Below are 11104 nucleotides of genomic sequence, written 5' to 3' on the forward strand. Positions count from 1 at the left end.
GCCTTTCGCAGCCCTTCCCTGGTGTCAGGGCTTGAACTTGGGACCTTCTGCATGCAACACATGCTATAAGCTGTACCACTGAACTCCAGGGGTTGGGCTAGATGACCCTTTGGATCCCTCTCAACTCTACAAATCTATGATTCTGTGATCCAAGAGGCAATACTGAGCTAGATGGACTCTTGGCCTTATCCCACTTCATGTATTCCTTTTATATAAGACAGCAACATTGCATTGAAATTGCTTGTTCCTTTTTTTAAAAGTTGCCATTTTACAAAGTATACGTAGTCCTCGACCAAACAAAAAAATCACAGAGGAATGGCTTCAAACTGAAACAAAATCAGTTTAATAAAAAAACAATGTACAAAAACAAGACAATATACAAAACAGAATCATTATTTTTTTAAACCTGTCTCAGATGTTCTTCTACTACAAGGATTCTTTTCTGAGAAGGAAATTCCAAATCGAAACTAAAGCCAAACTCATGCAGGCATCTTGTTTTAAAAAACGAAGTTTAAAATGACACTGCAAGACCCAATTTAAAAAAAGAACCCTTCCCAAGCCCCATACAACACCTTCAATCTTAGAGGAAATACCCACCCTCTCCCCGCAAAAAATGCTTTTTGTAGCTCCCCAGCAGAACTAATGCTCTGGTGTCTCACTCCAGGCCTATTTTGTCACTTTCCCAGGCCTATTATAATTTCTTCCCCTAACAACCAAAAGAGGTGCGAGTTTCTGTCTGCTCACAGCCCTCACCCTTCAGCTGCTCTGTCAAGGATTTTGTTGCTCTGGGAACAAGCGCCCTGAAACTGCCTGGAAGCATATGTAACAGAGAGCTGACTCAACCAATTTTCTGATGGGGCCAGAAACGGGAGCCTGGGAAATGACTGAGGCAAATTTTATGGCTCAAGACAGAAAAGCAGTGGCAGATTCTTCCCACAAATGGGCCGCAGGGCTGTATCTCTAGGGTCACAGCTGTCTGCTAAATGGAGGGCAGGCATTCCCCTTTAAACTTCCCACCTCTAGTTTAAGTGTGACCCAGTGTTAATGGAAAAGTAGATGCAGCAACCCCACACTGGCTGCTGTGGGGCAGCCCTTTGCTCATAAATGCAAGACACTGGGGCTGCTCTTTTCCATGGGCTACAGAGACGAATGCGAGGCTACCCTGGCTGGCTCTCCTAGTTTTCAAGGGTTAGAAGATGAGGTATCGCTGCAGCATTCCACCTATGTGGGTGCTTCGGGGAGGGGGCATACTATGTATCTGAAGCCAGGGTGGGAAACCTTTGACCCTCCAGGTGTTGCTGGGACTGCAGCTTCCATGCTGGCATTGATGGGAGTTGGGAACTGGGAACCCAGGTGTTACGGGGCTCCACCCGGAAACCAGGCCTGCAGTGGAACAGAAGAGCCTTTCGTACAGACGTGCTCTTCATCAGTCAAAGGCCAGAGTTGTGTGGCCCTGCTTGTGAGACCACTGGCATCTATGCTTCTCCTGTCCCTCCTTTCTTTCTCAATCTTCAGAAAAGGGTTTTGCTTAGGAAAGGCAGTCACCCACACTGGATTATCTGGCTACAACATCCTCCTAGAGCAAACTCACCTTACCTTACCCGGTATGTGGGTTCATTAAGCAACACTCACCAACACGCTGCTTGGCACAAGGTGGCTAGAACCCACCAGGTCTAGGAGGAGGACACAATGCGCCCATTGGCAGAGATGGTGGAGAACTGTGTTGGTCTGTTAGCTGCCAGACACATAAACTAAAGGTTGCCCACCTTGCCTGTGGAAACAACTCCAAAAGGATTATTCCCAATCTCTGCAAACATATTTCAATACAGTTTCATTTCTCTCTCAACTTACTCTCAGATCTTTTGTCTACTTCAGGGTTGGGGTGTGTGTGACTGTGGCCCTCCAAGTATTTCCTGGACTCCAGCTCCCATCAGCCCCAGCCCATGTGGCCCATCATAGTCAGAGATGATGGGAGCTGTAGTCCAGCAAAAGTTGCAGGGCCACAGGTTCCCCATCCCTAATCTAGCTGCTAATAAATCCCTACCAACACATAAGGTATATACTACCCACGAGGTTTTTATAAAACTTGTATTTTTTTAGGCATTAAAAAAACCCCTGCTCCCTCTCCACCACACACTGCTATGGTTTTAGGAAGTGTTTGTCCCAGATCCTGAATCAAGTCTGGATTCACAATAGTTTAGAAATCTGAAGCATGTAGCCATGGCCAGGCCAGTGTGAAAATCTGATTATGGCTTGCATGAGTTCATTGGCTTGAAGATAGCATGCTTGCCCTATATTGACCAACAGTTGTTACCAAACGAGGCAGCAAGAACCCACACAGATAAGTGTTATTTGTCTGTAAACAACCATACAAGAGATGCTGCCTGTGTCTGGATTTAACACCAACAGCAAATGAGAAATAGCGCCTTTTAAGTAGCGGTTAATGTTGATGAAGGGGGGGGTGGTGATTCAGCAAAATTAGGCCAAAATCTCATTGTCAAAGGGAACTCAAGCCTTGGTGTGCTTTGAGTTTCACCTCTCACACTGACATTTTTACAGAGACTCACATTTGCTGGACTGGAGCTAGAGGCTTGGTTCAGATTTCATATCTAAAGCACAGTGTGACTGTCAGGGTCCTGCCTTGGGGCTCACCAGCTCTCAGCTCTTCCTTTGTATGCTCCGACTCCCTCTCCAGAACTGGAAACCCATTTCAAGCCATGTGTTCAAATCCAGGTTTGGGGTCAAACTCTGGTTGGCTGTGACCACCAATCTGCACAAATCAAGGAGGAACACCCAACTACTGTTACCAAAGACTAGGAAGCAAGGGAACAGCCTGGAGCTTGCAATCAGGAGACGGGAGCTCTCGGTTTGGCTTTGGCTTCTGATCAGAGAGCTCTGTTCTCCTGTTTGCAAGCTCCAGGCTGTTCCCTTGCTTCCTAGCCTGTGGCAACATTTAGTTTGGTGTTCCTCCTTGATTTGTGCAGATTGGTGGTTTGGCTAAACAGCCTAACTGCCATAAAGCTATAAAAGACAATTAAAGCACACCCACACCCAATTCATTGACAGCCATCCTTCAGAATCTCTCCCCCAGTAAGTTTCATGAACGGTCCTAGTCCTTGTGATTGTCGCTGGCCTCTGCCACCTCAGTCTTCTCCTCCACTTTCTCCTCAGTTGGTTTTTCCCCATCCCGGCCCCCCTCTTGGGACACTTTGGAAGCATCCTGCTGCCCTTCCCCTTCCTTGCTCTTCACCACTTCCTGGAGGTTGTACTTCCTGAACAGAATGTAGTCCTTCACCACACTCAAGCAGCAGATGTTCTTTATGATGCCCACCACGATGGTGAACTCGGGGTTGCTCAGATCAACTTTGTTTTCTGGGTTGAGATGGCCAACGACTCCTGCCAAGGCAACAAAGAAGGGTTGGGGAGGCAGAAAGCCCTCTGGTAAGCCTGGAGAGTAATACTTTTGATCAGCCACAAATGAAGAGATGGTGTCCCATAAGGGCTAAGAGACTATGGACAGAAGAAGAGCTCTGCTGGATGTGGCCAAAGGCCCATCTAACCCCACATTCAGTTCTCACAGAGGCCAACTAGATGCCTCTCTGGGAAGCCCACCAGCAGGACCTCAGGACAACAGCACTTGCCCCACTTGCGAGTCCCAGAAGCTGGTATTCAAAGGCATACACCCTCTGACAGTGGAGGTAGAACATAATCTTATTCTCCAAATTTTTCTAATCTTCTTTTGAAGCCATCCAAGATCACATCCACAACTTACATTTAAAGCACATGGCTTCCTCCAAAGAATCTTGGCAGCTGCAGTTTACCCTTCACTGAGCTACAATGCCCAGTACCCTCAACAAGCTACATTTCCCAGGATTTTTTGGAGGGCACCATGTGCCATAAATATATGGCATGGATGTGACCCAAGTTGGTAGCCATAACTACCTCCTGTGGTAGTAAACTGCAGTTTAACTGTGTGCTGCATGTCTTTAGCAATCCATCATCTTTTCATCTTCAACCACTTAAGAACAGCCTGATGATGATGGCCATACTTGGCATGATGAGAGACACACATATTTTATTTCAGCTTAAGTATTTAATACCTTCCTCTTCCATACAAAGGGATGCGGGTGGCGCTGTGGGTAAAACCTCAGCGCCTAGGACTTGCCGATCGCATGGTCGGCGGTTCGAATCCCCGCGGCAGGGTGCGCTCCCGTTGTTCGGTTCCAGCGCCTGCCAACCTAGCAGTTCGAAAGCACCCCCGGGTGCAAGTAGATAAATAGGGACCGCTTACCAGTGGGAAGGTAAACGGCGTTCCGTGTGCTGCGCTGGCTCGCCAGATGCAGCTTGTCACGCTGGCCACGTGACCCGGAAGTGTCTGCGGACAGCGCTGGCTCCCGGCCTATAGAGTGAGATGAGCGCACAACCCCAGAGTCTGGCAAGACTGGCCGTTACGGGCAGGGGTACCTTTACCTTTACCTCTTCCATACAAAGGGAATGTATCCAGATTAAGGCTGCAATCCTCTACCTGGGAACAAGGCCATCTGAACTCAATGGGGCTCACATTTGAGGATACATATTTTTTAAAATACACTGTTAAGTTGGTTGCTCACAGGTCCGCTGAAATCAATGGGAACTCAATTAGCTTAGGCTGCAACCCTGCGCCCATTTACCTGGGAATAAGTCCACTGAACTTGATGGAACTTACTTCCAAGCAGATATGTTATGAGGGCTGCATTGTTAGTCTTGGTCCAACCCACTGTTCCACCCTACCCTGAAAGCACTAAAGTTAGAAATGAAGATCTAAAAGAGAGATAGGGAAGCTGAAGGACTCCAGATGTTGCTGGACTCCAACTCCTATCAGCCCCTGCTACTTCAGCCAATGTTCAGGAGGGCCACCAGTTCCCCATCCCTGATCGAAAAAATCTGGCAACCAAAGTCATGTGAAAAATAGTGACTGAGAGATATGACAGAGGCAAGGGAAATGGTGCCCTGGAATCTGTTTTCAGTCTCAGAATAGAGCCCCCAGTCCTTTTCACACACAAATCCTACTTGTTCCCCCTGCCCTAAGCTAGCTTTGTTTCAGCAACCTAAAAGCAAAGAAAAAAATCACCCTATTTTTTCTTGCTGTTATTAAACAACTGGGAGTCAGAAACCCTACTACAAATCACCCAGAGATCCTCAACATATCCTGACTTACCTTCTGCCTATTCCTGCTACTAGAAAATAAATCACTTACCTGCCAATTCTTTGATGACTTCTTCCCGGCTCAGGTGACTGTTATTTCGAGCCTTGTAAACAATCTGAAAAGTGCCTTTACGGGGACTTTTAAACCAAGGTTCAAAGAAGGTCTCTGAATATTGTTTCATGTCCTCCAGGAAAGCTTTGCAGGTGCCCGAAACAGGCAACATACGCAAGATGACTCTGGTCTTCTTCTTCTTGGTGGCTTTCATGTCCTGCAAGATGTGGTGCACCAGCTTCTCAGGCTCTGCAAGAAGAAGGCAGTGAGAGAGACTTTTCACTCATTCCTCTGGGTGAAGAAAGGGCATCTCTAAAGGCTTGGAAGTCTAGGTGCAAACACAGGGAGATGCCAATCCCAAAACTGGGCAGGGCCACCTCTTTTCTCTCTCTTTCTACCACCTGTTTCCCCCTCTGATGCCCATCTTTTCCACTTAGTGTACTCAGAACTTATGCTCTTGCCCGTTATGCTACCTCTTTCCATTCCCACACACGCTTACCTACACCCAGCGTCCTAATGAAAACTACATTGTTGGCACCGCTCTCCACCGACTGGAATCGTCGCAGCTTCTGCTCTGTTGAGGTGCGAATCTGATCTACTTCTTTTTTCAATGCAGCTTCAGCATCATCATCATCATCTTCCTCATTTCCTGACAGTCTGCTCTCATCTTGATCTGTGAACTTTACAGACACACGCACACATATTGTTAGTCAAGTTAACTCAGCGAGGAAAGCTTCTTTAGAGCTGGTACAAGCTTAAATTCTTATACAAATTCGGTCGGTCTCTCCTTAAAAAAAATCAACACAGCCCTGTTAAAAAAAACAATACGGCTGTGTTAAACAATTAAACTCGGGTCCCCACAATTTCTAATGGTGTTAAGTAAGGGAAAGTTTCCTCTAGCCATTTTGTCCTTACCACGCGGAGCTGTATGAATTTCTATCATCTTATTTGCCGTTTATCTTAAAACTAAAAAAATCCCAAACGCTGCAACCTCTCCTCACGGGGGCGTTGCTTCATTCCCTTGATCCTTTTTGGTAGCCCTTTTCTAAAGCTTCCCCAGCAATATCCGTTTCGAGGGGAGATGACACAGTACAGTGGTACCTCGGGTTTAGGACTTAATTCGTTCTATTCCAAAAGCAGCTGCACCACAGATTTGCATAAGCGATATATAATTTTATAAACTCCTCTCGTGCCGCGTCTTGCTCCCCTTCCTAGTCGAAACCCAAAAGTCCTCTTCCTACCTGCTCGGGCCCGTAGAGCTGCTCGCCATACTCGCCCAGCAGGCTGTAGGCTTCGGCCACGCACTTGCGCTCGTTCATGTTGCAGGTGATGAGAATGCCGCACATGCCGGGCTCCAGCTGACGGGAGCCGCCGGGCCGGGCCCGCTTAGCCGCGTGCAGGTACTGCGCTTTGGGCCGCCGCTTGCGAGAGGCAGCCGGCGCAGCTCCCGGCGCGGCAGCCGGCGGCGTCTCCACTGCAGCCATCGCGGGCGTCGGGAAAGGCGAACCGCGGAGGCGGCGTCAACGGCTTGTTCCGCAACGGCGCGCGTGTCGGCGCCCTTTCGATGGCGTCATCGGGACGCGCCGGGGGAAGCACCATAGAGATAGGAAACAAAGCTTAGAGGTAGAAAATATTAGCATGTTTAATTGTTATTCATTTATTTATTTTTCTGCCACGGAGCGGGGGGGGGATGTGGGCCTGCGGTTCTGCTGGTGCTGCCGGACTACGACTCCCCAACCGGCTTGGCCACCAGGGATGATGGGGGTGGTAATCAGACAGCATCGGGCCTACTCCTATCATAGAGGCGCCAAGGGAAAGAGTGGCGCCGCTCTGCAGTCATAGAGCATTGAGGCTCTCCCTTTTACTCTCTGTTTTTGTTAAAGTATAGAGGTGCTAATGGAGCGAAATGCGGGAATCGGTGGCTTTCCTTTTAGCTGTGCATTTCCTACCGGAAGTACAGGCCTTAGGCTTTCTCCGTCTCCATGGCAACAGGCAAACTCTTATCCGTCACGCAGTTCCGCGCTGTGCCCCAAAGTAGTTTCCCGCCGGGTCCTAAAACCCGACTGATGCAGCAACTTTGGAAAAGCTGTTACGGAGCTAAAGTCTACACGCCCCCGCCATATTTCTGTTATCCGTGTCAGCTTCCAAAAAGCTGCCTAATAAATTTTCCATTTAAACTACCAGCATATGCCACATAAACCTTTCTCAGGAAACAAAACCATGCAATGCCAACTTTGCAGAGACCCAGGCATTCTAATCAAATGGGTGATTTCAGATATATTGATTTCCTTTATTGGATTTCTGGCCTGCCCTTCTAAAAGAGCCCAGGGTAGCAAACCACAAAGCAGCAAAAGGAAAAAAGGAAACATTTAAAATAAATAAAAAAGTGTATTTTAAAACATGAAGAGTGTGTGAACATAGTCACAATCCTAAGGATAGCTAATTCTGTAGTTTCAAGGTTGCCTGGAATGGTGTCTTTCAGCCATCAAATGCTTGGGCAAATGGGGTATGTTTTTAAATCCCTCCTGAACATTAATGATGAGGAAGAGGGACACACCTCATGGGAGGGGGGGCGTTCTTCAAATTGGGAACCACCACCAAGAAGTCCCTGTTCTGGGTCAGTGCCAACCAAGCAGCCTCCAGCAGCAGCAGCAGCAGCAGCAATATCAGTGGGACCCCTGAAAGCGATAGATTGTAGGCTTTTGATATCAGGGAACTTAAAAAAAATCAATGTACACTAGTGTTACTGTACATGGTCTAAATAATTCGCCCAGGGTGATGGGTGAGCTGTCAGGGTAACGGTGACCTGCCCTCCTTTTTAAGCTGCTGGCTTAAATGTCACCAACCACCAGTGGCGTAGCACAGGTTGACAGTGCCCGGGGCGGGCGCATGCACACTGGGGAAGCAGAGGGTGAACGGAGACTGTAACAGAACTTTGATAATAGGAGAAGCTGGGAAATCAAGAAGAATGCAGTACTGATCATGGAAAATACTAAGAAGTGAACTAGACTGTCGGCAGTTCTTCTCTGCTTCTCTCGGCGCATTTCCAGTAGAAAGCCAGGCATTCCCATCACCTGAAGTTAGTATTTGAGAAAACAGAAGGAGGCGACACTGAATCGCTCAGGTCCCCCACCCAACCATAGTGTTTGCTTTATGTTCTGCAGTCTCAGATGCAGAGAAGTCCTCGTCCCTTGAACTGATAGCCTGACGTTTGCAATTTCAGCAAGTGGACCGGGATGAGATGGGGTGTTTTTTTTTAGTTCTGGGCACCTGAGGGGCCTGCAGACAGTGGCTGCAGTCCAGTTGCCACCTGTGTCCGATGCTCCTGAAAAGGCCTTGAGAAAGAAAGAAAGAAAGAAAGAAAGAAAGAAAGAAAGAAAGAAAGAAAGAAAGAAAGAAAGAAAGAGGGATCTGGGCAGCAGGAAATCTTGACGAAACAGCTTGAAAACATTCAGAAAGAAAAAGAAGAGTTAAAAAGCATGCCAGAGGGACCTGCAGACTGGGTTGTGCCAAAAATCTGGCCACCAAGAAAACTGTGGTGAGTGAGAAGATGGATTGGGTAGGGCTGCCATTGTGTCTGGATTTTCCCAGACATTACCAGGATTTCAAAGGCGGAAGTTACATCCAGGGGGAATTTCCAGGTGTTGGTCTGTCCTGGATCTCTGGCATGTAAACCAAAAAATTTGCAGTTTTTTGAGCATTTTCGTTAAAAAGCTCAACAACCCTGGGGGTGTCCTGGCTTTTACATTTTGAAATATGGCAACCCTAGGATTGGGGGGGGGGGGGAAGAATGTTTGGTGGAAGGCCATTTGTTCTGATTATACAATAAAGAGGATTCATTCTGATTACATTCTGGTTTGTTGCATGGAGGTTATTTGTCTTTAACCAATTATTTATTCCGCACCTTTTCTATCATACAATTATTTTATTGATTTGTTATTTTAAAAAATGAAACATAATAAAAAAAGAGAGCAAAACATTTTAAAAAGCCTTAAAGCATCACAGCCTGGAAGGACAAAAGTACATAGATACAGCACAGAAAGTACTAATTCCTACAAAGGTCCTCTGCACCAGTAATAAAGATATGAGTACAGAGTTGGTAGCTTTGGGGACAAGGGAGGGCAAACAGCAAGCCGCCTGTACGTGGCAGATCTTAATGCTCACCTTGTTGCTCCTATTATTTACTTCTCTCCGCAAAATGTGGGTGAAAATGGAAGGAGAGAAAGTGCTGAAGGTCATACTTCATTGATTATGTCCCAGTGTGTGCACTTTGAGCTGCCTCACAGCTGTTTATTGTGCAAGCACAGGCCAGAGAGCAATGGCACCACAATCAGGGTCAGACTTTGAGGCAGAAGTCCTGGGCCTCAGCAGAATGAGAAGGAGAGCCCCCCAGCACATAAAATGCTGGTGACATTTTGAAGTAAGTGAAGTACTGTAATACAATTTACTATCTAATGCAGGGTGTGTGTAAAACTATTGCAGTGTAGCATACTGTTACTCTGAGAAGGCCCACTGAAATTAATACACGTAAGTTATTCATCTACATTTAATGCCAGTGGGTCTACTCTAAATAACATTGGTTACAACCAATTAGGAAGAATTAAGCATCACACTAAGGTGAGTTTTTGTCTTCATTGCATGGCCCTGCATTATTGTATGAGAAAAAAAACTACTCTGTTTTCCCCCGACCAGTGCATAATTTTTATACGCCTCTATCATGTCCCCCGTTAACTCGCCTTTTCTATAAACCAAAAAGCCTCAATTGTTATAATTTGCAAGGGGGTTCTTCCAATCCCTTGATCAACTATTATTTTCATTTGTGGGAGTTGGAGCCATTTCTCTGAACTTAATTATATACTCTAACCTTTTAGCAGCTTGAAATTTAGAAACATGCGAAGCATGAGTCTTTGTGGCCTGAGCACCTTAGCTTTTGAAGTATGTCTAAATCTTTCTGCAATCATAATCAGAAGTATTGGAGAAATGTAAAATTCATAAAGGTTAGAAAATAGCTTTATTTCCAGCACTCAAAATATTGATTTGGTACAATGAGAAACTTTCCTTTGGGAATTTCCCCCCCAAAAGCCAAGGTTACAAATACATCAGCACAGATGATAGCACAAAAATAAAAGTTTAGTGACATTGTTTTTGGTAAAACAATCTCCTGTTTCACCTGAAAATATTTACTTGTTGGTGGCTGCAAAAATGGGTCTTGCATATTCAGCATTATTTTATTTTTGGAACATTAATATTTGCAACCAATCCACATGCAATCCAAAGGCAGCTGACATGCAACTGAGTGCTTACATTAACCTAGGAAGAGTTTCTGAGATGCCAACTTAAAATAGATCTGCCTGCCTGCAACATGAGATGTATAAGGGTTTGCGTTTTTAAAAAAACTGGGAATCCATACCAGCCTCAGCCTCTCCTTTCCTTCTAAAACATTAACTTTGGACTATGTTGCAAGCCTGCTGTAACTTGTTATCTTGCAGCACAGAAGTCCAACCTGCATAAGGTGTGTAAGGGTGAGCTACACAACAGGGTTATTGCCGATTACTTTTTCTGCCAAAGATGCAGTGTGGGGAGAAAAGCAGTGAACAACATTTCAGGGTTGTTGTTCTCTCTCAGCTTCAGTCCAACGTAAAACAGGGGCCTAGTACAGAAAGAGCGTCTCCAATCCCATTGTTTGGCCCAGAAACTGAGATCGAGCTCCAAGGGCCTTCTGGTGGTTCCCTCACTGCAAGAAGTGGAGCTACAGGGAACCAGGCAGAGGGCCTTCTCAGTAGTGGTACCCACCCTGTGGAATGCCCTCCCATCAGATGTCAAGGAGATGAGGAGATATAACCTTTAGAAGACCGCTGAAGGTAGCCC

At 46.3% G+C, this 11104-nt stretch overlaps 1 protein-coding gene and 1 long non-coding RNA gene across 2 annotated transcripts; one reads left to right on the forward strand and one right to left on the reverse strand.

Annotated features, from left to right (window-relative positions):
* Positions 1–320: 320 nt before the first annotated feature.
* Positions 321–6813, reverse strand: THUMPD1 (THUMP domain 1 NAT10 acetyltransferase adaptor). The gene is made up of 4 exons (XM_083711781.1): positions 6478–6813; positions 5736–5916; positions 5237–5485; positions 321–3396 (listed from the first exon to the last, which is right to left on the reverse strand). The coding sequence occupies exons 1-4, from the start codon at positions 6718–6720 to the stop codon at positions 3110–3112; spliced, it is 960 nt and encodes a 319-aa protein (XP_083567907.1). The 5' UTR covers positions 6721–6813; the 3' UTR covers positions 321–3109.
* Positions 6814–7373: 560 nt separating this feature from the next.
* Positions 7374–10622, forward strand: LOC310831386. The gene is made up of 2 exons (XR_014557839.1): positions 7374–8533; positions 8586–10622. It is a non-coding gene; the product is annotated as an uncharacterized lncRNA (long non-coding RNA).
* Positions 10623–11104: the final 482 nt, after the last annotated feature.

The sequence above is a fragment of the Podarcis gaigeae genome, assembly GCF_964106915.1.
Source record: "Podarcis gaigeae genome assembly, chromosome: 14".
Classification (NCBI taxonomy): Eukaryota; Metazoa; Chordata; class Lepidosauria; order Squamata; family Lacertidae; genus Podarcis; species Podarcis gaigeae.